This window comes from Moschus berezovskii, chromosome 2 (genome assembly GCF_049115385.1).
Source record: "Moschus berezovskii isolate FMDL1 chromosome 2, NW_MosBer_1.0, whole genome shotgun sequence".
Taxonomy (NCBI): Eukaryota; Metazoa; Chordata; class Mammalia; order Artiodactyla; family Moschidae; genus Moschus; species Moschus berezovskii.
Window position 1 is genome coordinate 24,081,561 of NC_142461.1, and position 27,244 is coordinate 24,108,804.

A 27,244-nucleotide genomic window follows, 5' to 3' on the forward strand; every position below is an offset into this window, starting at 1 on the left:
GAATCACAGCACGCCAGGCCTCCCTGTCCATCACCAACTCCCGGAGTTCACTCAAACTCATGTCCATTGAGTCGGTGATGCCATCCAGCCATCTCATTCTCTGTTGTCCCCTTCACCTCCTGCCCCCAATCCCTTCCAGCATCAGAGTCTTTTCCAGTGAGTCAACTCTTTGCATGAAGTGGCCAAAGTATTGGATTTCAGCTTTAGCATCAGTCCTTCCAATGAACACCTAGGACTGATCTCCTTTAGAATGGACTGGTTGGATCTCCTTGCAGTCCAAGCTAGATGATATTAAGTCTGCTTTGAAACTGCTTGCCTGAAACTGGTTAGGAGTTTCAAAGATTCTTCATCTTCCTTCACAAAAAGATTTCATGGCAAAAAGTGTTACCAGTTTAACCATTTTACCTCTTTTCTATTCTTGACTCCCACTTTTCTTGTTAACTTCTGGGGAGTGACTGCTGGCAGACTGAAACTGAAAATCATTACTGTTGCCAAAAAGTTGAAAAGAAATAAAGGGAATTTGAAGTAGGAGGATTACTGAATTGAACACAAATGATTAAACAGAAAGACACACTCTTAAGATGCGTCTTCTACTGAATTAAATGTGTAAACATATACCTTATTTTTCCATTAGCTTCAATGTTTTAATCTGCTTTTGATTTTCATGTTTTAAAAGCATAAAATGTACGTCTCCACCATTCATTTTATAGAAATTAAATAGCTATGAAATTAACTTGCATACAGAATTTTAAACCTAGGCTTCTCTTACCATGGACCACAGGCTCTAGGAACACAGGCTCGGTGGTCGTCACCTAAGTTATCGTAAATGCCTAATTGTTATAATCAGCACCTTACATTTCTAAAGGTTAAGAGTTATAACTATTTTAGCTAAAACTGTACTAGAGAGGCAGAGTTCACTAATCTGGGTATATCAAATTAAGGTACAATGAAATACATGAAGAATAACTCTTTTTAATTGGCATTACAGCAAACTTCATGTAAAACATACATTCAAATTATGATACCTCAAAGTCAGAAGGGAATAAAATACACCTAACTGTACAAGTTAAAATACAATAATAAGATCAAAAATTTGAGTTAAAATTTATCAGGAAAATACTGAAAGATTTTTGACAGAACAAAAATGACTAAAAAAAAAATAAAAGAAGTGACCTGACACTTGTTCAATTTTAGGAACTCAGTATGAGGAATAAGACATATTTCTTTACAATTTAAAAAATGTCCAGCTTGGATCACTTTTGAAGTTCGTTTGTCTCGCTGTTTTGCTCACAAGTTTCAGGCTGCACGTCTCTGGCTGGCTAGCTGGCGGCGATGGTCTTTTCTGCTCTCACAGGCTCTTTGGGCCTAGAGTAGTCCCAGGGCCGGCGATTCTCAGTGAACCCGTAGAGTTTCCTAAGTGCCACTCGAGCAGCTTCTTCTTCTGCAACCAGTACTGTCTCCCCAGGGCCTTCTGAAATCAGCTTTTTATCACTAGGAAAAAAAACCCAACAATAGCCTGAAATTACATGGTTCATCATAAAACAAAGCACACAGATCAGTTTTCCCTGGTCTAATTTTAGCAGCAATATTCACCAAAACTATCAGAAATATTGTGCCTTTTCTTTCTACCAGCAGTATATGAACTGCTGATGAAGGATGCATTTAAGGCTTGCTAATCTAATAAGCAAGAGCATCTCATTTTGGTTTGTACTTCAATTAAAACTAAAGATGAAACATCTTACACCACCATCAATTTTCTCCTTTGCAATGTCTTCCACTGCTTTTATACCTACAAAGTCCTACATCATATAAAATCAGAAAAATATTTACCTAAATTTTAAAAGTCATCGTAAATATTCACAGTGTACACTTAACACCTCTATCCACCTGAAATCAACCTGAGGCAGGTCAACGGTTACTAAGAAACCTAAAAGTTTTCAGCATGGGCTGACATATTTTGATGGACAACGTTTAGTTTCTTTTTCAGTTCTAGGCTCAGTTGAAGCTGTTACAAGTGTGGACTGGGGTTAAATCTCTATTCCAAGTCAAATTTTTTTCTAAAGAAATATTTAGATTAGCAGGATACTCCATGAGATTTCTATAGTGAATGGTTGGTTAACAAAAGCTACTATTAGCAAACCACAGAATATCTACCTTCCCCTAAGGATGACCAGCAGGAAAGGAAGTAGTGACTAGATCACCAAGGGAATGAAGTTTTCAAAAAATCTTTTAATGCATTTCTAAATTTATTAAAGAATTGTGAAAAGTCAGTTTTTAAGACTTCTGATCAATATTATGAAGATTAAAATTTTACTAACCAGTATAAGCCAACAAAATACACAGGCAAAGCTGTGGTGCTTCCAGACTGCCTAGTGAGTCTAGATTCAGGAACTGAAATATTCCTTTTCTTCAGTTCTTGTACCAGTAGCCCCATGGGATTTATTATCTTCCAAATCTCAAAGAGTTCTTTTCCCGTCATTTGAGTAATTAAGAAGTCCTGAAAATAAAAACATAATTTACACATTTAAATTAGTATAAGGAAAATAAGGACCATAATTCAAAGTTCACTTTTAACAGAAATTTTAAAATTTAACACGATTAAGAGGTATGATCTAGTATGTATTGGGTTGACCAAAAAAGTCCATTTGGGTTTTTCCATCAGATGTGACAGAATAAGATAAAGAAACTTTTGGGGCAATCAATATAAAATAAATAAAGTACAAGGGTATGTTGTACAGCAAAGGGCATATGCTCCTCAAGATTTCTTCTTGGAATGACCTTCTTGGGTCAAATGTCACTTCTGTAAAACTTCCCTAACCCTGATGGAATTAGCAGTCGCCTCCCCTGAGCTCCCTCTATGCCTTACAACACCTGAGGGCACTGTCCATGTTTCATTCTCTCTGCCTATGAGCTGTGAGCAAAGATTGAGTCCTATTAAACTCTGGTTCTAGTGCATGGCACAGTGCCTGGAAACAATAAATATTAGGTGAGCAAATGAATGAAATAAGACCATTCAAACCAGTCAGTTCTACTACGGAGAATGGCTGTGCTCACCACTATACACCAACACAGTTAAAATTCTACTATGGGAGAAATCACAGCTCTTGACTGAGAATTAAGATATTTGAATTATCTATCTCTATGAGGATCTATAATTGGAACTGTCAACAGAGGCACTAAAATACGGTAAACCAACATTTCCAAAATGGTCTCATGACTACCCTGTGAAAATTTCAAAATGGTGACCAAAAATTGTTTAGACAATTCTAAGACTCTACGTAAGCTATAGTGATTGGGAGAGAATGGAAATCAAGGGAGGATTTTATTAGAATTTCTCTAGAAAAAAATATTTAATTGCAGGGGAAAGAGGGGGCAGGCGAGGCTTTCCTTTTCACCTCAGGCCTAGAGGGCTTCAAAGGGTCTCCTGGCCTCTGAATGAAGCAATGGACGTTTAGTCAACTGGCAGTCAACAAACACTCCTGCTTAAGACAACAGTCTGGCAGAAGTTACCTGCCATAATGGGGCCAAAGTCTGAACCTGATGTCAGGGGTATAAAAATCCTTAAGACCTGAGGTGGAACTCACAGCAGGGATGTCATTTTGAAAGGTACCCTATCCAGAAAACTAGAAGCTGACAGCCAACACCCACATGAAGGTACACAGTTTTAAGGTTCCAGCTGGGAACAAAATGCTCACTAGTGTCTGTTTTAAACAGTGAGCAGACTCAGAAAGCACTAAACCACCTTTTAGCCATCAAGTCAAGTAAACACCTTCTGCTTTCCTTTCCTTCTATTTCCCTCAGCTCCATCTCCAGAGATGTCAGTTAAAAATCTGCTTCCATAAGACAGACAGACAAATAAGTCCTGGCTGGGAAGTTGGAAGGGAGACCTTACCCCTGAATGAAGTCGAGAGTACTGGTTAATGAGAGTATCCTTCTTGATCAAAATGATCAGATCAACTTAGTGTCAAAACTAAATACACAGATTCCAACAGTAAGGAAAACTGGTTTAAAACACCTAATTTCAAAGGCCTGAATCAAGACTCTTTTTTTGTGACTTGAAGTGATTGCCTGGACTATCCATTATGTAAGAAAGACCAAAAACTCATGTTTTCATCCAAAAGCAAAGAATAAAACTTCTCCCAATTGACAACTTCTAAAAGGACAGTGGAGTGAAATCATACCAATTACTTAAGTATTTTAATTAGGCAAGCTACTGGCTAACAAGGAATTTGGTGCACATAACGAAACTGTTAGTCGCTCCGTTGTGTCTGACTCTTTGCAACCCCACGGACTGTTTCCCACCAGGGTCCTCTGTCCATGGGATTTTCCAGCCAAGAATACTGGAGTGGGTAGCCATGCTGATCCAGGACTGAACCTGGGTCTCCTGCATTGCAGGGGGATTCTTTACCATCTGAGCCACCAGCAAAGGCCATAATAGGGACTCAGAAATCCAAGACTGTATCACTCAGAAGAGAACAGCTGCTGGTACTTAAGCAAGGAGCTGCCAAGCCACACTAGGCCCTCCAGCTGTGTCCTTTGGACTCATTCACTCACTAAACGCCTGAGCCTCTACTGTGCAGGCACTACCCTTGTCCCTTAGGATGTAAATCTAAAAACATGGCTTGCAGTCCTGCCATGAGGTGAACACTAAATTTAATATTTAATTCACCTCTGATGTTGTCCTCAATAATAAGAGACAACTGGAATAATTAAGATACTATCATAAAAAGCTTTTCTAAAAAGGCAGAGGAACCAGAGATTAAATTGCCAACATCTGTTGGATCACTGAAAAAGCAACAGAGTTCCAGAAAAACATCTATTTCTGCTTCATGACTATGCCAAAGCCTTTGATTGTGTGGATCACAACAAACTCTGGAAAATTCTTAAAGAGATGTGAATACCAGACCACCTGACCTGCCTCTTGAGAAATCTGTATGCAGGTCAGGAAGCAACAATTATAATTGGACATAGAATAACAAACTGGTTCCAAATAGGAAAAGGTGTATGTCAAGCCTGTATACTGTCACCCTGCTTATTTAATTTACATGCAGAGTACATCATGTGAAATGCCGGGCTGGATGAAGCACAAGCTAGAATCAAGATTGCAGAGAGAAATATCAATAACCTCAGATATGCAGATGACACCACCCTAATGCCAGAAAGTGAAGAGGAACTAAAGAGCCTCTTGATGAAAGTGAAAGAGGAGAGTGAAAAAGTTGGCCTGAGGCTCAACGTTCAGAAAACTAGGATCATGGCATCTGGTCCCATCACTTCATGGCAAATAGATGGGGAGACAGTGGAAACAGTGACAGACTATTTTTTTGGGCTCCAAAATCACTGCAGATGGTGACTACAGCCATGAAATTAAAAGATGTTTGCTCCTTGGAAGAAAAGTTATGACCAACCTAGACAGCATATTAAAAAGCAGAGACATTACTTTGCCAACAAAGGTCCATCTAGTCAAGGCTATGGTTTTTCCAGTAGTCATGTATTGATGTGACAGTTGGACTATAAAGAAAGCTGAGCACCAAAGAGTTGATGCTTTTGAACTGTGGTGTTGGAGAAGAATCTTGAGGGTCCCTTGGACTGCAAGGAGATCCAGCCAGTCCATCCTAAAGGAGATCAGTCCTGAGTGTTCATTGGAAGGACTGAATGTTGAAGCTGAAACTCCAATACTTTGGCCACCTGATGCGAAGAACTGACTCCTTGGAAAAGACCCTGATGGTGGGAAAGATTGAAGGCAGGAGGAGAAAGGGACAACACAGGATGAGATGGCTGGATGGCATCACCAACTCAATGGACATGAATTTGAGTAAACTCCAGGAGTTGGTGATGGATAGGGAGGCCTGGCGTGCTGTAGTCCATGGAGTCTCAAAAGTCGGACACAACTTAGTGATTGAACTGATCTGACAAAAAGCTTTAGGTCTTTCTCAGTTTGGATCAGGAGAATAATTCACAGGTAACCTGCCAAGGTCATAGCAAAAAGAAATAAAAGTACAAAAAGAAAATTTTTTTTCTACCTCAAGCATGTTCCAGCACGTGCAACTAACAATCACCTACCCTGATGAAGAGCGCAGTCCTCTCGGGTCCGCTGCTCTGTAGCAGGGCTCCAATCACTGCAAAGAAAGTCTGCCGTAACACAGCTGGGGGGACAGGGAAGTCCGCACTCAACGTCAACTGCTCCACTGCCAAGTTTCTAGCCACGTGACACACAACATCCTCACCGGTGAGGTAGTCAACCAGACTTCTAACGCCTTCAGTGGGCAAGTCTGGGAATGCGTCCTCAAAAAATTGCATGAGGCATGTCTGTGAAAAAGATGTCCCTTGTTCAGATAGTTCTTGATTATCTTTGAGGTTCAGAAGAACAGCTTCCTTCTCTATTCCAAGTTTTTGGCGTTTGGCTTCTTCGCTTTTAATATAGCAGCTATTAACAAATGCAGCTTTGAGAAGATCTAATGAAAAAGTTTCCTGTAACCGAGGGCCAAATGCTTGTATTTCAGCATGGTAATCCCAGTTGGGCTTCTCCGAACTGAAAATGTAAAACAGAAGACAGTAAGAGATAGTAAAGAGAACAAGATGTTGCTGTGATGCAAACATTTCTCATTGTGATGCAATTTTATTTAATTATATAAAGAAAATTGTAAAAGACTGAGCTTCATTTTAATTCCAGAATCTGATTTTCTAAAAATTAAAACTTACATCCGATGATTACTTGTGGTCCTTTGCTGGGTTAATTGTCCCTCTGAGTCAATTGCCACATCAAAGCAGTTCATCAACAGAGACTAAAACCTTATCCTCACTTTTAGGTTCTACTGTTATAACCACAGAACTATGCTTTATACACACACATGAAATCCAAATTATAACTTCATATATTCAAGTCATCAACACTAAGTACATTATATTTACCTCGTATTTTATTGTTTTAAGGTTTCAAAGCATTCACTGAAAATTAGCAATAAAATCTGGTATCAATATTGTAAGTAGGTTAAAACTTCACAATCATTCTCAAGAACGACTAAAAAGTCTTTTTAAAACTAAAGACAATAAAGCAAAAATAAAACAAGTAAAAAAGGGCTGCAAAGCATAAAGATCTGGGTTGTAAGTCATTAAGCTATATATAATCTATATAATATATACAGTTTCTAATAACTATAAAAGCCTAAAATGACTAACCTCACTATAACCAAATGTAGATTAAGAAGGAACACTATTTTATTACTGTTTTTAGGAAAAAACTTAATCTTCTGTGTTGAAAAAATACAGGACTATGAACACATGTATTCTTACCAGGTGTATAAACTAGATCGGCTTTTCTTGGGGGAAGGGCAATATTAAAGTAGTTATCAATTTTCATACTAAATTTCCAAAGGAGCAATAACTTAAAAGCTATTTGGTGTTACATCGGTTGTAATAGCAACAGTAACTCAAACACCCATCAAACGGAGCCATCAAAGATTGAGGTTCATCTATTTGTACGGCAACGACTACACATCAAAGAAATATTATTAAAAAGATGCAAAACCTCATGTATAGGGGGATCTTTTCTGGAGTTATATAAATATCTGAGGGTCTACCTACCAGACTTTCCACTAGCAGAACTATATAAATTATGGCAAAAACCTAAAGCCAAGCTGTTTTCCCTTTCCTCTGGACGCTGGACTTGTGATTGTGTACTTTTTTCCTTGCGCTATATCGCAATACTGTTTCGTGCTTTCCTCCCTCTTGTCCGTACCAAAGGAATTCTCAGGCAGCAACACAAAGCAGGGGCTAAAATACCCAAGCCCGGGTAAAGGTTACCCTCCAGCTGCCTTATTTCTCACAAGTCTCAGTCTACAGGACTCCAAATGGGAGTTCCAAGAGCGTCGGGGGCGGCCATGCACCCAGCTCCTCAGCAGAAATGCATTCCCTTTGCCTCCGCCACGCGTCCACGAGCCCTGGGTGTCTCTATCGCACAACTAGCGTCAAGCCAGGAGCAACCGAGCGATGACCGTCCCTAACCGCCACCCGGCCGAAGCCGCGGGGGAGCGCGCCCCGGCTCCACGAGCGCCACCCCCAACCTCTCCCCCGGTGGCTCCTACCGGCGCACCGGCGGCGGCGGGCACCGGAGCAGGCGCCACCGCGCTAACTCCTTCTGGAACCGGAAAGCGGCGCGGAAGCCCTTCTTCACTCCCCGAACAGGCGGGGCGAGAGTGGGGCCGGCCGTTGCCAAGAGGCAACTGGGACCCCGCAGCAACAGCCTGGTCAGGCCGGATGCCATTGCACCGGAGAAAGCAATGGACGGCGGAAGGAGGAAAGCCGGAGCAGTGTCGCGGCAACACAGTTCCCCCAGAAACCGGGAGCCGCAGCAGAGGCGGGGGCTGAGCCAGCGCCCGGGGGCGGGGGTGAGGGGGCTGGCCAGCGGGGATGTTTTAGTGCGCATGCGCAAAAGTTGGTGTTTTTTGTTTGTTTGTTTGTTTGTTTGTTTGTTTGTTTTTCTTTGTTTTTCTTATTTCAGTCCAGTGACTCAGTCGTGCCTGGCTCTTTGTGACCCTATGGACTGCAGCACGCCAGGCTTCCCTATCCATCACCAACTCCCGGAACTTGCTCAAACTCTTGTCCATCTAGTCTGTGATGCCATCCAACCATCTCATCCTCTGTCATCCCCTTCTCCTCCTGCCTTCGATCTTTCCCAGCATCAGGGTCTTTTCTTCTCATCAGGTGGCCAAAGTATTGGAGCTTCATTTTCAGTATCAGTCCTTCCAGTGAATATTCAGGGTTGATTTTTTTGTAGGATTGACTGGTTGGATCTCCTTGCAGTCCAAGGGACTCTCAAGACTCCTCCAACACCACAGTTGAAAAGCATCAATTCTTAAACGTCCAGCCAGCCTTCTTTATGGTCCAAATCTCACATCCATACATGACCACTGGAAAAACTACAGCTTTGACTAGACAGACCTTTGTCGGCAAAGTAACGTCTCTGCTTTTTAAAGTACTGTTTAGGTTGGTCATAGCTTTTCTTCCAAGGAGCAAGCGTCTTTTCATTTCATGGCTGCAGTCACCATCTACAGTGATTCTGGAGCCCATTTAAAAGAAAATCTGCCACTGTTTTCATTTTATCCCCATCTATTTGCCAAGAAGTGATGGGACAGGATGCCATGATCTGTTTTGGGGATTTTTTTTTTTTTAATATGGAACGCTTCACAAATTTGCGTATCATCCTTGTGCAGGGACCATGCTAACCGTCTCTGTATCGTTCCAATTTTATGTGTGCTGCCAAAGCGAGCAGGAATGTTGAGTTTTAAGCCGGTTTTTTCGCTCTCCTCTTTCACTTTCCTCAAGAGGCTCTTTAGTTCCTCTTCGCTTTCTGGCATTAGGGTGGTGTCATCTGCATATCTGAAGTTATTGATATTTCTCCCTGTAATCTTGATTCCAGTTTGTACTTCATCCAGCCTGGCATTTCAAATGATGTACTTTGCATGTAAGTTAAATAAGCAGGGTGACAATATACAGCCTTGACATATTTTTTTCCCAATTTGGAACCAGTCTGTCGTACCATGTGTGGTTCAAACTGTTACTTCTTGACGTGCATACAGATTTCTCAGGAAGCAGGTCAGGTGGTCTGATATTCCCATCTCTTTAAGAATTTTCCAAAGTTTGTTGTGATCCACATAGTCAAAGGCTTTAGCGTTGTCAGTGAAGTAGAAGTAGATGTTTTTCTGGAATTCTCTTGCTTTTTCAATGATCCAACAGATGTTGGCAATTTGATCTCTGGTAATTTGACCTTTTTTTCCCCTACCTGGGCATTAATTACTCTTGGGTGTACAGAGCTTGATGGGCTTTGGGGTCCAGAAATTTCTGGAAGAAGTTGCTTCATCTTAGCAGTTGCTCTTGTTCCTTCCATCCTAATTAAAATAAGACAAGCTGTTTCATGTTTGAAGAAAACACTTAAATTCTCAAAATGAAAATACTTCTTATCAAGGTGTAGTCTTAAAGAGTTCAAGACCATGAATCCAGCAGCTGTTTATGGACAGATATTTACCTGGCATGTCTCCAGAAACCTTCCTTTTAGGAGCCCTAGACTAAAAGATTATTGAATCCAAAATAAACATTTAAAAACAATCTAAGTACAAACTTTTATAGCAAAAGGGAAAGGAGGATGGGAGAAATATGTCAAAATGGGAACAGTGGATTTATGTCATTTTTTCCTTTATCTTTCACTCTTTAGCAATATCATTATATTGCTTTCTTTGTTGTTGTTCAGTTGCTCAATCGGATTCAACTCTTTGCCCCACCATGGACTGCAGCACGACAGGCTTCCCAGTCCTTCACCATCTCCTGGAGTTTGCTCAAACTCATGTCCATCAAGTAGAAAATGCCATCCAACCATCTCATCCTCTGTTGTCCCCTTCTCTTCCTGCCTTCTATCTTTCCCAGCATCAGGGTCTTTTCCAATGAGTTGGTTCTTCACATAAGGTGGCCAAAGTATTGAAGCTTCAGTTTCAGCATCAGTCCTTCCAATGAATATTGCTTTCTTACCAAACTGTTAATTTATTTTTTAAAGTTACCATTAAGTCACAAAAGAAGACTGTCTGAATCCTCAAGTTTAGAGCTGCCCACGAAACATGCAGATGTTGAAAGAGCACCTCTTTCTGTGATCTCTCTACTTGTTAATGGCATCCCATAGTCACCCAGGTTGGACTGCTATGTCTTCAGTTGTTCCTATTTCCACAAATACCCTCTTTTGTCCAGGTGGCAAGTCTTCTTTCAGTTTATTTCCACAGGAGCTACCTGATGGCTAGCCTACCCCTCTCCCAGGCTATTGTAGTCAGCCTCCACTGTAATCAATCTTCTTCCTTCCTTTCTTCCTGGACACATCTCACCTACATTCACCTCCCTGAAAACTGGTTCCTAACAATGTACAGGTGGTGGTGACCAAAACCATCCCAAAGCATGCTATGACTTAGCTCAAGAATCTCCAGTGTTAGGATCTGGCAAAGATTCTCCTTGACCAAACTTCAGTCTGGCTTCTCTAAGCCCTCTTCTCAACAAGGCTTCCACCTCAAGCTCCAGTCTGCCCCCTTGACAGGCCTGCATCACAGTTTCAGCAAGAAAGTTAAGTCAGTTTAGAGAGGCTCCCCCCACCCAATGTCTGACAATCCTTGATATCTTATCACATTCATAAACCTTACTATCCTTCAGTTATGTCTGATCACCCTGGCCTGCCTTTTGTAAGAATTCTGTCAGCTTAGTTTAGGCAGAATCCCTTAGTACCCCTGATGTTTCCTCCTAGTACTTTTCTAGCCACTGACCTCTACCCTACTCCTTGTCTTTAAATGCCCTCTTCAGTTCTGTTCAGTCTCACAGTTATATCCAACTCTTTGCGACACTATGGACTGCAGCATTCCAGGTTTCCCTGTCCATCACCAACTCCTGGAGCTTGCTCAAGGTCATGTCCATCCAGTCGGTGATGCCATCCAACCATTTCATCCTCTGTCATCTTCTTCTCTTCCTGCCTTCAACCTTTCCCAGCATCAGGGTCTTTTCCAATGAGCCAGTTCTTTGCATCAGGTGGCCAAAGTATTGGAGCTTCAGCATCAGTTCTTCCAATGTATATTCAGGACTGATTTCCTTTAGGATTGACTGGTTTGATCTCCTTGCAGTCCAAGGGACCCTCAAGAGTCTTCTCCAACACCACAGTTCAAAAATTGCCACTTGTCCATCCTGTATTGGAAACTGACCCCAGTTCTATGCTGGTGTCTCTTTTCCCCTATTTTTAGGGGATAGTTCCTAAATAGTTCCTAAATAGAATGTTATTAACTACTGTCCAGCTCTCATTTTTCTCTTACAGGTTATACAACTCAGTTCGGATCTCTTAGCTTAACCTATCAAGAGGAAGAACCTGAATGGTTCATTCCAGTTCACTTTCATGCATTGGAGAAGGAAATGGCAACCCACTCCAGTGTTCTTGCCTTTAGAATCCCAGGGACGGGGGAGCCTGGTGGGCTGCCGTCTATGGGGTCGCACAGAGTCGGACACGACTGAAGTGACTTAGCAGCAGCAGCAGCAGCATGGGGAGGGAGAGAAGAAAAGAGAGATATGACACATATGGCAAAACAAGCTGATGTATATCTGGGTGAAGCAAGTTCTCTCAGAAGAGGTGAGAGGGGATTGTGATTGGGCTTCGTGTTACACTGCCTGCGAGATACTGAAAATTCATGGAATATCATTCAACTAAATTGAAGAAAGCACAAGGAACTGTTATTTTTGCAGTATTTCATTAATTGAGAGAAATACTCAAATAAATGATCTACTAATATAGTTGGAGAGAGGAGTATTAAAGAAAATGGGGGACCACAGTTTTTTGTTTATAGAAAAAGGCTCTAGTCACTGACCTTTCCTGAATTCCAAAGAGTAGTTACTAATTAGGGGAGTGGGGGAACACAGAAACAAAGGAAAAGCAGTCAGCAAGAAAAGTAATAATAGCTTAAACAATAGTTCAGTGATAACAGTCCTTGTTCCTCCCCAAGGGAGAGTCTAGCAATCTGATGCGTATCTTTGAGTTGTTTTGCAGAAACTAAGATCCCCTCCACCCAGGTGCAGAATGGTGACTACAGGCTGACCAAAAGCACCTGTACCCTAGACGAGTTGGAACCAGAAGGTTGATGATTAAGATTTCTAAACATAGCCAATCACCATGAAGCAACCAGAAGAAAGTCATGAGTCGCAACCCTTACCCCAAATGTTGCCTTTAAAACCTTCCCTGAAAGCCATTCTGGGAACTGGCTCTTTTGAGCATGAGCTGCCTGTTCTCTTTGCTTCTCTTACTCAGCTGCTTAGTCATTTTTTTTTTTTTTCTTTTGTGACCCCACATACTGTAGCCTACCAGGCTCCTCTGGCCATGGAATTCTTCAGGTAAGAATACTGGAGTGGATAGCCATTCCCTTTTCCAGGGGAATCTTCCCAACCCAGAGAGCAAACCTGGGTCTCCTGTGTTGCAGGTAGATTCTTTACTGTTTGAGCCATCAGGGAAGCCACCCTGCAAATAAACTCTGACTTTCCTTCACTACAGTGTGGTGTCAGTAGCTTTGCTGTGCTTGGGGCTAACAGATCCAAATTTGGTTCAGCAACATTTATGCTCCACAGATACTAACTGTGAGCACCCAGCCAGCTCCTAGCAACACCCAAGTCTGGCTGATAGTACCAGGCCAACTCCTAGAAGTCGAGGGCTGCTTTTCTCTTTTTCATAGCTTTGAGACCTTAAACAAGTGATTCAACTTCTCCATGGTTCAGTTTTCTCATTTCCAAAGTGAGACTGCCAGAGCACTTACCTCTTCACCTCTTAAATTGTTATCTGGATGAAGATAACCCATGTAAAAAAGCTATGGTTTTTCCAGTAGTCATGTATGGATATGAGAGTTGGACTATAGAGAAAGCTGAGGCCAAAGAATTAATGCTTTTAAACTGTGGTGTTAGAGGCGACTCTTGAGAGTCCCTTGAACTGCAAGATCAAACCAGTCGATCCTAAAGGAAATCAATTATGAATATTCATTGGAAAGACTGATGCCGAAGCTGAAGCTCCAACAGTTTGGCTACCTGATGTGAAGAGCTGCCTCATTGGAAAAGACCCTGATGTTGGGAAAGATTGAAGGCAGGAGGAGAGAGGGACGACAGAGGATGAGATGGTTAGATGGCATCACTGACTCCATACATGAGTTTGAGCACTCTTCGGGAGTTGGTGATGGACAGGGAAGACTGGCGTGCTGCAGTCCATGGGGTCGCAAAGAGTCGTACACGACTGAGCGACAGAACTGATTGAACCCAATAAAGATTTTAGGATCGTGCTTGGTATACAGTCACCACTGAATGAGTGCCTTTCAAAGATTCTAAATTGCATTCTTAATTTTCGCACTTTAACATGTCTGGAATGGAGGAGTGGTCCAAACAAAGGTTTCTTAGAATGGATACAGTATAGTACTGTTGTTTTCGATAGCTTCTAGTTTGAGGGACAATTCCTCTTCACCGCCAAATGCTCAATCCATTTCTGGATCCAAGAGTTTCCTTTTCGAACTTTGTAACCTCCCCCACTTCTCAGGCGAGCCCTTTACAGGCCTCTCCTGGCTACGTAATTTTGTAGCTGCGCGGCTTCCTCAGCCCATACGGTAGGCGGCGGAGGCACTCGGGAGCTTACGGCGGCGCGGCACCCGAGCGGCCGAGGGAGCCGGAGCGAAAGCCAACTGGTCCCCGCCCGCCCGCAGTCAGCTGATGGGCCGCCCGTCGCGGAGACCGCCGCCGCCGCTCGAACATGGCGGCCGAGATCCACTCCAGGCCGCAGAGCAGCCGCCCGGTGCTGCTGAGCAAGATCGAGGGGCACCAGGACGCCGTCACGGCCGCGCTGCTTATCCCCAAGGAGGACGGCGTGATCACGGCCAGCGAGGACAGGTAGGGCGGGCGGCCGGGGCGCGGCGGGGCCGAGGCGCGGCGAGGGCGGCCCGGATCCCGCGGGCGCCGGGTGTGGGGGCCGCGGGAGCCGCCAGCCTCGGCGCTCTCCGCGTGGGGGCGTCCTCGGTCCCGGGTCCCGCGGCCCGGCGCCCACCGCCAGCCCGTCTCGGTCCCCGGGACCCGCTCCCTCGAGCTCCCGCCTGCGGGGTCCTCTAGTCTCGACCCGCCGCCGCGCTTCTCTGGTCCCAGACCCCAGTCCGGGCTTCGCACCTCCCGGTCCGGGACACCTGCCCCAACCCCCGGCCACCGCGCTCCCCCTGCCGAAACCCCCATCCCCGCCGCGCCCCTCCGGTCCGGGAGCCCCCACGGTATGCCCTTCGCGCCGGGACCCCGCCCCCCCAACTCTCCTTTGCCCAGAGCTGGGAGCGTCCCCTCCGCGGTCCGTTCCAAGCCGCCTTCTCTGGGAGCCAGGACTGGCCTCCGGTTCCCGCGGGACCGGGTGCCAGGGATCCCCTTCTTGCAACAAACCTCCCGGGGCTTCAGCACTTTTCTGCCCTACGCTGGGGTTTACACCTCTCTTTGGCGCGCACCAGGTCTCTAGATCAGTTATTTTTCCACAGCTGTTAGAACCACCTGAATTGTTATTTACAAAACAATGTCCCCCCACCCCTTAAAGTGACTCACTTAAGAAAAGACTCAAGAATAATGAAAATACTTTTATTTTAAAAGAAATTTGATATTTCCACTGTTAATGGAATACCAGTTATCCCTTGCCATAAAAATTTGATGGCTAAAATGTTCATCTCTGTGCACCTAAAGTCAGCTCTGTCTTGTTAACAGGGCATCTTGCCCATCATACTTTGGGAAACACTGATCCGATGCGATTTTCTCATTCTCCCCAAGAGGAAACTGAGGTTCGTGGAGAGGCACAGAGATACTGGTGACGCCAGAAAAGCACCCCAAGATTCCCCAGTCCAGCTCTCTCGTCTTTCCAGGGTTTTGTGATTGGATGGGAGAGAGATTATTTGGGTTGTAACTTTAGCGTTTTGTAAACCCTTAAAAGTTTCAAAGGTTAGTGACTTTACTGTGGGAATTTGGAGGAAATAACTGATGTTTTTGAGAGAAACTGGTGTTTCCTTGCTACAGTGAGTGTTCTTAAACGGTGATATTGCAAAACTGGAAAGTCTTTCTGGAAGAAGGAAGATTCTGCTGTTTTGTTAAAGTGGGAGGCACAGTACAGCCTTTTGTCACCTAGTTTTTGAAGTCGGTAGCTTTGAGGGCCTGCTCCCACTAAGAGGAAACCTGAAGCCCCCAGCGCCTGTTTGACCTTTGTATTTTGCTTTTGAATGAGTTTGTTGTGAGCAGGCAATTTACCAGTAACAGACCAAACGAGGTGGAGAGTGATTGGTTAAACTTGGATGTGGGTGTGTCACCAGGAAGGAGTGGGAGAGGGTTGCCTGACCCACAGGGAGAAATTGTTCTTGCTCAATTGCTAAGTCTCACGTCCTTCTCTCAGGGAGAAGAGGGGACTGTTTTAAAAAAAAGACAAAGGACAGAATAATGATATTTGCATGATATGAACATAGATGGAGACATCACTTTATACAAGTTAGCTGTCTTTGTTCAGTGAAATATTTTAGTCATGACTCATGTGTGTTGGGTAAATTGCTGAGTATTTGCAATTACTGGCCAGGAGCAGCGCTGATCAATGTTTTAGGGAAAGTGATGACTTAGCTGCTCTGGGACTGAAGTGTTCTGGGAGACACTTTCATGGGGGCACAAGAGGGTCCTGGCAGAGGACTGGACCAGGTTGGGGTTGGGGCCTCGGGTTTCTAATTTGTATTTCAGGCCCATGGAACTTCCTGGGAGGCAGGACACTCTTTGTAGCAGGTTCTACACTTTATGAGATTTATGAAAGCACATGACTATGAGGTTTTTGTTGTTGTTGGATATGGTGGTTTGTTTTCACATTGTCATAAGTCTGTGTTATATTCTTCAATCGTTTATTCACTCATTTATAGATTTAGAAATAATCTCCTTACTGAGTGCCAGGCCCTAGACAGAACAAGGAGCAAAAGTCATAGCACTTGCCCTTATATAACTTCTGATTCATGATTTTATGGCCCCCGACCTGATAGAATCAGCCAGGAAATAGAACACTGACCACCGTTTATCATCAAACAAGCATTTATTAGGTACTTACTGTGTGCCAGGCCCGTCTTAGCTCTGTGGGTAGAAAACACGGATGCTAAAATTGACGTTCCCAAAGGGCTGGATGGTGTGGTGAAGAGATGCCCCTGTGCTCTCCACTCCCTGAGTGCTGGAGAGACACAGGGGAAGGAGGGTCCTTGGGTGCGCACTGGGTTTCAAGAAAAGCCTCCTGAAGAGATATCACTTGTGAAAGGAGTGTTCTCTGTTACCCTGGTCCAGGCAGAGGAAAAGGACAGGAGGGAATTGCAGGCGGTACAGAACCATGGTTATTTGTAGATGCTCAGAGCAGAAAGTATACTGAGAGCTGGAAAGCCCAGTGTCCAGTTATAGAAGGATCTTCCTTGTGTGCCACTGTTAAGATTTGGACTTCAGTTTGCGAGCAGTGGGAGACCATCAAAGAGTTTGAAGCAAGCAAATGATACCGTCAGAATGTATGCTTGAAATCTTTCTTTTTTTCAAAATATTTTTTATTCATTTACTTGGCACGAGGGGGTCTTAGTTGCATCACGTGTGTGCTTGGCCAGTCTGTCATGTCTGACTCTTTGTGACCCCATGGACTCTAGCCCGCCTGGCCCCTTTGTCCCTGGGATTGTCCAGGTAAGAATATTGGAGTGGGTTGCCATTTCCTCCTCCAAGGAATCGTCCCGACCTAGGGCTCTAACCTGCATCTCCTGCTTCTCCTGCATTGGCAGGCGGATTCTTTACCACTGCACCACCTGGAAAGCCCCTGTAGCATGTGAATTCTTTTTAGTTGTGGCATGTGGGATCTAGCTCCCTGACCAGGGGTCCAACCCAGGCCTGCTGTATTGGGAGTGTGGCGTCTTAGCCACTGGACCACCAGGAAAGTCCCCCAGAATTTATACTTTAAAAATAGCAATAGTTAACCTTTTAAAAGTCCCCTCCCTCTTTCAGTAGAGAATTGGACCCATGTATGTGACTGCATCCAGTCCTCACATCTCTCCATGAGATGGATTCAATCACTTTCTCTCATCGACAGTTCCCAAATTCAAGGTATTGTAAAAGTCAGAGGTGTTTTTGTTTGTTTTTGTGAGTTAGGCCTGAAAACTCATTGGTGCTAAAACTTGACCTCCATAGATGAGAGTATTTGTAATCTGTATTTATCCCATGTGGCATGAATATTCGTTTTACTGCAGAGATATCAATGCATTTTATTGCGGGTCCTACTGGGAGTTTCATGGAACGTGTAGTGTAGGTGTCTTATTGTAATGGGCATTTGGCCATTTAGAAAACTGGGGCGCCAGGGGCACTGGAGTAACTATTAATACCCAAGGTCACATTGCCAGTAAATGCTGGGAATGAGATTTGAACCCAGGTCTGACTCTGAGGCCCTAGCTCTTTCTGCCGTGCACCTCGTCCTACACGTTTGGAGAACCTGAGTTGAGGCAGTGTCAGTGGTTGACTACTCCAGCAGCAAATGTAAAATGCTGGGATTCCGCCTTCTGCCCTCCCCTCCGCCCCCGCCTCCTGGGGATATCTGGAGATATTTTGGTTGTCATAACTGGGGGAGGGTACTCCTGGAATCTAGTGGGTAGAGGATGTTGAACATGCTGTAACACACAGGACATGAAACACACAATCCTCATGAAAAGGATTGTCCAGCCCCAAATGTCGTTAATGCCGAGTTGTAGAAACCCTTGTCTAGGCTTAATGTGCTTGTTTGATTCGTCTAGATAGTGGTTCTCAGAGCGGAGAGGGATCTTGTTAAAGCACAAACATCCTGGTTCAGTAAGTCTGGGACTGGGCCCCAGAGTTTGCCTTTCTGTCTGGTTCCCAGTGATGTCCATGCTGATGCTGCTGGTCACACTTGGAGGGCCATTGCTTTATGCAAAAGGAGAATTATTCACTGTGCTTGTCTGTGGAGAGGCACTGGGAAAGAATACTGTTATACTTTATCCTCTTTTTTTTTTTTTTGTCAGTTTATGGGATGTATTTGCCTGGAATCATTTACATATACCCATCTATTTCCTAATAAAACCAAACTATATCTGATAGTGCTAAATACAGAGAATTCCCCCAAGGAGTAATAAACTAATATGGAGGATTCAGCTTGACTCCATGGGACCTGGAGTCACTGCTCATGGATTGGCAGCAAGTTTAGGGGTCTAATCAGAAACCTTCAGGGATTACTGTGCCCTGAAGGGTTAACAGAGAATGGCGGTACTCTTTCACGTGCATTCATTTGTATTTTGTTGGGGCTTCCCAGGTGGCTCAGTGATAAAAGAATCTGCCTGCCCACGCAGGAGATGTGGGTTCAATCCCTGGGTCAGGAAGATCCCCAGAGGAGGCAATCGCAACCCACTCCGGTATTATTGCCTGGGAAATCCCATGGACAGAGGAGTTTGGTGAGCTACAGTCCATGGGGTTGCAAAGAGTTGGACACATCTGAACGACTAAGCACACACACACACGAATTCCTTTGTTTAAGCTTCATTCTTCATGAAACCTTAGCATTTTTAAATTTTGGTTTTCAGTTGCACATTGGAACTAGAATATCTGAGCATGCAGCATAGAAAAATGATACATTGGTAAAGTAAAGAAAGATGTTCTTGAGTCAGTGGAGTATGACTGTCTTTCTAGTCAGGAAACTGTAAAAATAAAAGTAATAACCTCAGTATTACGTTTCAGAATTTAACTGCAGCAGTCATTTTCCTGGTCGGAGAAACAGAAAATGAGACTGTACTTTCAGGACAGAACTGAAATGTTGTGAGGCAACAGGGAATGATTCCCCGGGCACGTTTGCTTTCTGAACTTCTTTGAGTTGCACCAGAAATTTAGACAGTTGGTTGAAAAAGATAGGTAGCATTTTTTTAAAGGTAAAATCTTACTAAAAGTCTTACCAGTAAGTTAAGGCTGTGGGCTCGCCTATCTTCATTTTTGAAAAATAGAGTTTGGAGAGATGCCTGCTGATACTACAGTTTCAGGGGCCTAAAGGTCAAGGTTGATTACTGCAAGAAATTGTTTTGTCTGGCCTAAGTCAAACAGAGATTGCGTATATTTTAAGATATTTTAGGATGTTGCACTTAGGCTGGTAAGCAATAGAGATCACAGAAGACCAACTTTTGAAATATTTTTGGTAGCATCTTCCTTCCCCTCTCCATAAGCATTTCCCTCCTAAAAAACATTAGCGGTTTATTTTTTTTGTTTCCTTTTAGAGCTTTCTAAGCATATTAAGATGGTTTGAAGGAAAACTGTGTATCTAGTAGCTGTTCTCATAGAAACAATGCCAAATAAACAAGCAACTTGATTTTTAAGTGTTATTCTCGGGAGGAAACCTGGTGTAGCTGGAAGTTTTCAGTTCATACAGAAAACCAGAATGTTAACTGCTGTATTTTTGTTGTCTTGCAGTGCCTAAAAATAGACTCTTTCATTTGTGTTACAAAATAAAGTGAAGAAGTGAGATGTTGGAAGCCTGGGTAGGAAAGCATCTATTGCTGTGTTGTTAGAAGTGGGTTTTCATTGTTAAGGTCATTTTCTTTTATAGGATGGTTTAGATCAGATTCCGAATCTTGAATGCCTGAGTCTGAATCCTAGCCATGTGACCTTGGGCAGGTTACTTTTTTCTCCCAGTGTTGTAGTTTTGTCATTTGTAAAATGGAGATAATAAAGGCTCCAGCCTCCTAATTGTGGGAATTAGATGAATTCACGGGTAAAGCACTTTGAACTGTACCTGGCACAGAGAAGGCACTTCATGTGTGTTGGCTATTATTATTATTTTGCACTTAATTGCTTTAATCTCATCAGAAGCTAAACATGTCTTTGCTTACTGTGACTTACTGTGTGTGTGTGTGCGTGCTCAGTTGTGTCTGACTCTCTGTGACCCTATGAACTGTAGCCCGCCAGGCTCCTCTGTCCATGGAGTTCTTTAGGCAAGAATCCTCCAGTGGGTTGCCATTTCCTCCTCCAGGGGATCTTCCCAACCCAGGGATCAAAGCCGCATCTCTGGTGTCTCCTGCATTGCAGGTGTATTCATTACCACTGAGCCACATAGGAAGCCCCTGGTATATATGCGTGTGTGTAAATAAAGTGAATTTTTTCCTTCCTGAATAGACTAGTTTCAGAGCAATGGATGCTTTCCTGCCCAGATTTCTGACTTCTCACTTCTTCACTTTATTTTGTAACACAAATGAAAGAGTCTATTTTTAGGCACTGCGAGACAACAAAAATACAGCAGCTAACATTCTGGTTTTCTAAATAAACTGAGGACTTCCACTTTGGGGGTCCCTTACAGACCTTAGTTCTTATAACTGTCTTTGAGTCGTGCCTTTTCAGCATTTCCATATTTGGTCACTTACAAGTCATGTCAGTCACATGTTTTCACTTATAAAAGTCCTTGCCCTGCTTGCTGTGTTAGGGAGCCCCCAAACCACCGCTAGGTTCCTGGATTCATGAGGAGTGAATTCATGCCATTGTGTGGTCATCCTCACGGCTGTGATGTATTACAGTGGGAGGACAGGAAACAAAATTGATGAAGGGAAAGGTATGGGGTGACGTCCAGAGGAAACCAGGCGTGAGCTTCCAGGAGTCCTGGCCCTGTAGAGACTCTAAGATGTTCCATTCCCCCAGCCAGGAGTTATCCCACACGTGTGAAATACTCACACTGGCTATACTCACACTGGCTACCTGCAAGCTGGTTAGAGGCTCAGGCTACTCAGGCTCTCACTGGGGGATGTTCCTAAAGGCAGCCTCTGCCTCACACGTGCCGAAATCCCAGACTCCCAGAAGGAAAGCAGGAGGTCAGGGTGTCTCAAATGGTAGTTTGGTTTTTGTTCTGTTTTATTTTTTTAAGTTCGTTTTCTCTTGTGTTTCAAGGCTGTGAAAAGTTTGGAATGTTTTTTTTTTTTTTTTTTTTTAATTTGGAAGTTAATGTTGCATGGACCCTACCTGGACTGACTCCATCCTCTCCTCCTGCTTCTCAGAGGTTGTAATAGCTTTTACCCTCCTGGGTGGCACAGAGGTCACAAAAGATAATTTTGAGGCTGACAGTGGAAACAGCAACAGGAATGGTTCCTTAAGTCAGAAAGAAAACATCTTCTCAGGTGGAAGACCCAGCCGCCCGACTTGTGGAGCCATTATTCTAGTTTAGGGGCTGGCAAAGGTGCACGTGTCCTTTGCCCCTGGGTAAAAGTCTGCCAGTGACAGAATCAGCATTCTGAGGGTCACCATTGTCACAGACAGGATTCTTTCCCTAGACTGTAGAAGGGGATGGAAATTTAAATTTTCTAAGCCAATCTGTTTTTCCTTTATACAAAAAAGGCTAGTTCCCCTGCCTTTCAGTTTAGTTAATTCAGTAAAAATCTAGTGTTTTCCTTTGTTATTCAAAGAGGAAGGCTGCTTTCTGCTGTAGTAATGGATAGGGCAGAGTTCAAGAGACTTGGCTGGAAGGAAACTGCTGTTTATTTGATAAAAGCAGATAGTACCATTAGGGCTTCCCTGGTGGCTCACTGTTAAGGAACCCAGCTGCAATCCCTGGGTAGGGAAGATCCCTTGAAGGAGGAAATGGCAACCCATTCCAGTATTCTTGCCTGGGAAATCCCGTGGACAGAGGATCCTAGTGGGCTACAGTCCATAGGGTCACAAATGAGTCAGACACAGCTGAAGCCACTGAAACAACATTGTACCATATCCTTTCCTCCTCTCCCTTTTGGGCTAATATCTTAAGTGTTATATCAGTAGAAATTACTCGGGCTATCAGAATTATGCATTTTTATCTGTAACCCTGGAGATACCATCAGACTAGGAAAACACATCCTTTGTAGTAGGTAACACAAATGTTTGGTCATTTATCAAGGTATAAAATAGCATCAGCAATCCTAAGAGCAAGTGGAAAATCAGATTTCCCCAAACTTACTATTTTTTCCAGTTTAAAAGAAATCAGGCTTGGGGCTTAATTTGTAACACATGCTATATTCTGTATTCTTTTAAGCCAATTCAATGAATAAGCCCTGTATATCAGTTTACAATTTAAAGATGATTAAATTGCTTTAATTTAGCTATTTGGGGATGATGAGGGTGTTTTTTGGAGAACTTTTTGAAAGAGCTGGTTTTAGAAATGCTGGTGTATCAGGCAAGGTAGAATTTGGCCTTGGGATTTTATAGAAACACCCGTGTGCTATTTGAATCTCTTTATAAAAGTATGGGCATGATTTTCAAAGTAATCATACCAGAAAATAACATGTACTGAACCCAAATGTATGTTCTCATTGGGCGATAGGTTTGAAAACGGTATTAATCGTGACTTGCACAAGGTGCCTCCTGGTTTGAGAGCCAGTGCTTTTCAGGAGGAAAATTATGCTTTAATCTGTCTTTTCTCCACTGTGTTGTAGCATATGTAAATGAGATTTTATAAGCTTGGTGATTTCCTAAAGTATGTTTTTAACTCGCTTTTGATCAGTTCTTTGACAGTGAAACTGAGGGGCTAGAAAAGATCAAAGGAACCTTTGTTCCTCATCAGGAGTATCTGTGAGCAGGTCACAGATTCATCTCCCTGGAATAGGTGCTTCTTTCTTAAACCTGTTGGTTTTAGTCTGCTTTTTGTGTATCTACTCTAGTAAGGTAAAGGAACATACAGAATTATTATTCTTGATAGGATGAAAAATATTGAGTAAGATTTAATTAAGAATAATATGTTCATTTGTGCTTTTGCATAACTTCTTCAGTTTCTTGGAAATCAAATTAGCATCTGAGCAAAGTGGGGATCCTAGAGTTCAGTTAAAAGTAAAAGTAGACTTAATGTGTTTACTAAGAACTGTGAAATTCTTGGCACTTGGTCAATGCCAAATGCTGTTTTTATTTCCAATTTTAAGGTCAGAGTCCTAATTATTCTTAAAGATGTACTACTTGGAACAGGCAGCATTGTATCAGTTAGCTATTGCTGTGTTGCAAGCCATCGTGAAATTCAGAGGCTTAAAACAAGAAGTGTCATCATTGCTAGTGAGCCTGTGAATCCCTGGACAGTCCACCTGCTCACAGTCAGGCTCGCTTGGACACGTGTTCAGTTCAGTTCAGTTCAGTCGCTCAGTCGTGTCCGACTCTCCGCGACCCCATGAATCACAGCACACCAGGCCTCCCTGTCCATCACCAACTCCTGGAGCTCACTCAAACTCATGTCTACAGAGTCGGTGATGCCATCCAGCCATCTCATTCTCGGTCATCCCCTTCTCCTCCTGCCCCCAACCTTTCCTAGCATCAGAGTCTTTTCCAGTGAGTCAACTCGTCGCATGAGGTGGACAAAGTATTGCAGTTTCAGCTTCAGCATCAGTCCCTCCAGTGAACACCCAGGATCGATCTCCCTTAGAATGGACTGGTTGGATCTCCTTGCGGTACAAGGGACTCTCAAGAGTCTTCTCCAGCACCACAGTTCAAAAGCATCAATTCTTTGGCGATCAGCTTTCTTCACAGTCCAACTCTCACATCCATACATGACCACGGGAAAAACCATAGCCTTAACTAGACAGACCTTGGTTGGCAAAGGAATGTCTCTGCTTTTTAATATTTTATCAAGGTTGGTCATAACTTTCCTTCCAAGGAGTAAGCGTCTTTTAATTTCATGGCTGCAATCAGCATCTGCAGTGATTTTGGAGCCCAAAAAAATAAAGTCTGACACTGTTCCACTGTTTTTCCATCTATTTCCCATGAAGTGATGGGACCAGATGCCATGATCTTTGTTTTCTGAATGTTGAGCTTCAAGCCAACCTTTTCACTCTCCTCTTTCACTTTCATCAAGAGGCTTTTGAGTTCCTCTTCACTTTCTGCCATAAGGGTAGTGTCATCTGCATATCTGAGATTATTGATAGTTCTCCCAGCAATCTTGATTCCAGCTTGTGCTTCTTCCAGCCCAGCGTTCCTCATGATGTACTCTGCATATAAGTTAAATAAGCAAGGTGACAATATAAAGCCTTGATGCACTCCTTTTCCAATTTGGAACCAGTCTGTTGTTCCATGTACAGTTCTGACTGTTGCTTCCTGACCTGCATACAGGTTTCTCAAGAGGCAGGTCAGGTGGTCTGGTATTCCCATCTCTTTCAGAATGTTCCACAGTTTATTGTGATCCACACAGTCAAAGGCCTCGGCATAGTCAATGAAGCAGAAATAGATGTTTTTCTGGAACTCTCTTGCTTTCTCCATGATCCAGCGGATGTTGGCAATTTGATCTCTGGTGCCTCTGCCTTTTCTAAAACCTGCTTGAACATCTGGGAGTTCACGGTTCACATATTGCTGAAGCCTGGCTTGGAGAATTTTGAGCATGACTTTACTAGCGTGTGAGATGAGTGCAATTGTGTGGTAGTTTGAACATTCTTTGGCATTCCCTTTCTTTGGGATTGGAATGAAGACTGACCTTTTCCAGTCCTGTGGCCACTGCTGAGGTTTCCAAATTTGCTGGCATATTGAGTGCAGCACTTTCACAGCATCATCTTTCAGGATTTGAAATAGCTCAGCTGGAATTCCATCACCTTCACTAGCTTTGTTTGTAGTGATGCTTCATAAGATCCACTTGACTTCAGATTCCAGGATGTCTGGTTCTAGGTGAGTGATCACTGCACACCAACGTGGTTATCTGGCTCATTAAGATCTTTTTTGTACAGTTCTTCTGTGTATTCTTGTCACCTTTTCTTAATATCTTCTACTTCTGTTAGGCCCATACTGTTTCTATCTTTTATTGTGCCCATCTTTGCATGAAATGTTCCCTTGTTATCTGTAATTTTCTTGAAAAGATAGATCTCTAGTCTTTCCCATTCTATTGTTTCCCTCTGTTTCTTTGCATTGATCACCGATGAAGGCTTTCTTATCTCTCTTTGCTATTCTTTGGAACTCTGCATTCAGATAGGTGTATCTTTCCTTTTCTCCTTTGCCTTTAGCTTCTCTTCTTTTCTTGTTTATTTGTAAGGCCTCCTCAGACCACTTTGCCTTTTTCCATTTCTTTTTTTGGGGATGGTCTTGATCACTGCTTCCTGTACAGTGTCACAAACCTCCATCCATAGTTTTTTAGGCACTCTAAAGGATCTCAACCCTTGAATCTAGCTGTCACTTCTATGTATAATCCTAAGGAATTTGATTTAGGTCATATCTGAATGGTCTAGTGGTTTTCCCCACTTTCTTCAATTTAAGTCTGAATTTGGCAATAAGGAGTTCATGATCTGAGCCACAGTCAGCTCCCGGTCTTGTTTTTGCTAACTGTATAGAGCTTCTCCATCTTTGACTGCAAAGAATATAATCAGTCTGATTTCAGTGTTGATCATCTGGAGATGTCCATGTGTAGAGTCATCTCTTGTGTTGTTGGAGGAGGGTTTGCTATTACCAGTACGTTCTCTTGGCAAAAACTGGATTAGCCTTTGCCCTGCTTAGTTTTGTACACCATGGCCAAACTTGCCTGTTACTCTAGGTATCTCTTGACTTCCTGCTTTTGCATTCCAGTCCCCTATGATGAACTTTTTTTGGTGTTAGTTCTAGAAGGTCTTGTAGGTCATTGTAGAATAGTTCAACTTCAGCTTCTTCGGCATTAGTGGTTGGGGCATAGACTTGGATTACTGTGATAGTGAATGCACAGAGGCACGGTTTATTGCCTTGTATTTCTCAGGCCAGTAAGTCCCTGCCTTTTGGTGCCTTCTCTTTCCTGCCCCAGATTTCTCTGTCCAGCCCTGCCTCTGCTCACAGATCCAAGGGAGTAACTATTGCTCTCAAGGCCCCATCCACCCAATACCTCTCGCCCTTTTGTCCAAGCCCTCCTCACCCTTCTGTGCTGACCTCCATGGATACATCAGATGGACTCCAAGGGACCACAGAGCCTCTTAGAGTCTGCCACACTGAAAAGAAAGTGGTTGCGTCCTGTTTGAAACTGCCTCTGATTCCCAGGTGGCTCAGTAGTAACCCTCCTGCCAATGTAGGAGCTGCAGAAGATGCAGGTTTGGTCCCTGGGTCAGGAAGATCCCCTGGAGGAGGAAATGGCAGCCCACTCTGGTTTTCTTGCCTGGAGAGTGCCATGGACAGAGCCTGCAGGCTACAGTCCCTGGGTTCACAGACAGTGAGCACAGACACGACTGAGCAGGTGAGCGCGAGTGCACTGATTCTGGCGCCTGCAGCTGCCCAGAGCTTCAGGCTGACCCTGTTTCACGCCTCACCCCTCTTGCGCTCGGTGATAACAATTTGTTAAGCATGCTTCTAGGGAGTGGACGGTTTCTACATTTAGAATTTGAGATAGCCACACTTGAAAATCAGACAAAATAAGTCCTGGGTACCTCAAGGCTTATGAAAGTGTTCGTTGCTCGGCTATTTCTGACTCTGTGTGACCGCATGGACTGTAACCCACCAGGCTCCTCTGTCCATGGGATTCTCCAGGCAAAAATACCGGAGTGGGTTGCCATTTCCTCCTCCAGGAGATCTTCCTGACCCAGGGATCGAACCCAGGCATCCTGCATTGCAGGTAGATTCTTTACTGTCTGAGCCACCAGGGAGGCCCCAGGGCTTATGACGAACTGTTTAATAGTTGGCGACCCTGCTGTCCTCGTGCTTCTCAGCTGCTCCATATCTTTTCTCTGGGGACCGTCCCCCATTCTGCCCTCTTGAGGAGCCAGAATGCTGGTCTACCTCATAGGTG

General features: G+C 43.6%; 2 protein-coding genes and 1 non-coding gene across 3 annotated transcripts in view; 1 reads left to right on the plus strand and 2 right to left on the minus strand.

The window, feature by feature from the left end:
• Nucleotides 1–848: 848 nt before the first annotated feature.
• On the minus strand, nt 849–8,293 carry MRPL44 (mitochondrial ribosomal protein L44). Its single transcript, XM_055398453.2, has 4 exons — nt 8,082–8,293; nt 6,061–6,529; nt 2,319–2,497; nt 849–1,491 (listed from the first exon to the last, which is right to left on the minus strand). The coding sequence occupies exons 1-4, from the start codon at nt 8,258–8,260 to the stop codon at nt 1,320–1,322; spliced, it is 999 nt and encodes a 332-aa protein (XP_055254428.2). The 5' UTR covers nt 8,261–8,293; the 3' UTR covers nt 849–1,319.
• An 871-nt stretch (nt 8,294–9,164) lies between these two features.
• LOC129538813 (U6 spliceosomal RNA) lies at nt 9,165–9,268 on the minus strand. The gene has a single exon (XR_008682347.1). It is a non-coding gene; the product is annotated as a U6 spliceosomal RNA (small nuclear RNA).
• Nucleotides 9,269–14,204: 4,936 nt separating this feature from the next.
• Nucleotides 14,205–27,244, plus strand: part of WDFY1 (WD repeat and FYVE domain containing 1) — a 51,209-nt gene continuing 38,169 nt past the window's right edge. Inside the window, exon 1 of the mRNA XM_055397500.2 lies at nt 14,205–14,421. Coding sequence (XP_055253475.1) covers nt 14,285–14,421 — 137 coding nt within the window. The 5' untranslated portion in view covers nt 14,205–14,284. The remainder of the gene's footprint in view (nt 14,422–27,244) is intronic.

Coding starts and splice junctions, on each gene's coding strand:
- MRPL44 (XM_055398453.2), bottom strand. CDS start 8,260: ATGGCATCCGGCCTGACCAGGCTGTTGCTGCGGGGTCCCAGTTGCCTC. Junction 6,530..8,081: donor CCGCCGCCGCCGGTGCGCCG/GTAGGAGCCACC, acceptor TTACATTTTCAG/TTCGGAGAAGCCCAACTGGG. Junction 2,498..6,060: donor GGACTGCGCTCTTCATCAGG/GTAGGTGATTGT, acceptor TTTTATTTTCAG/GACTTCTTAATTACTCAAAT.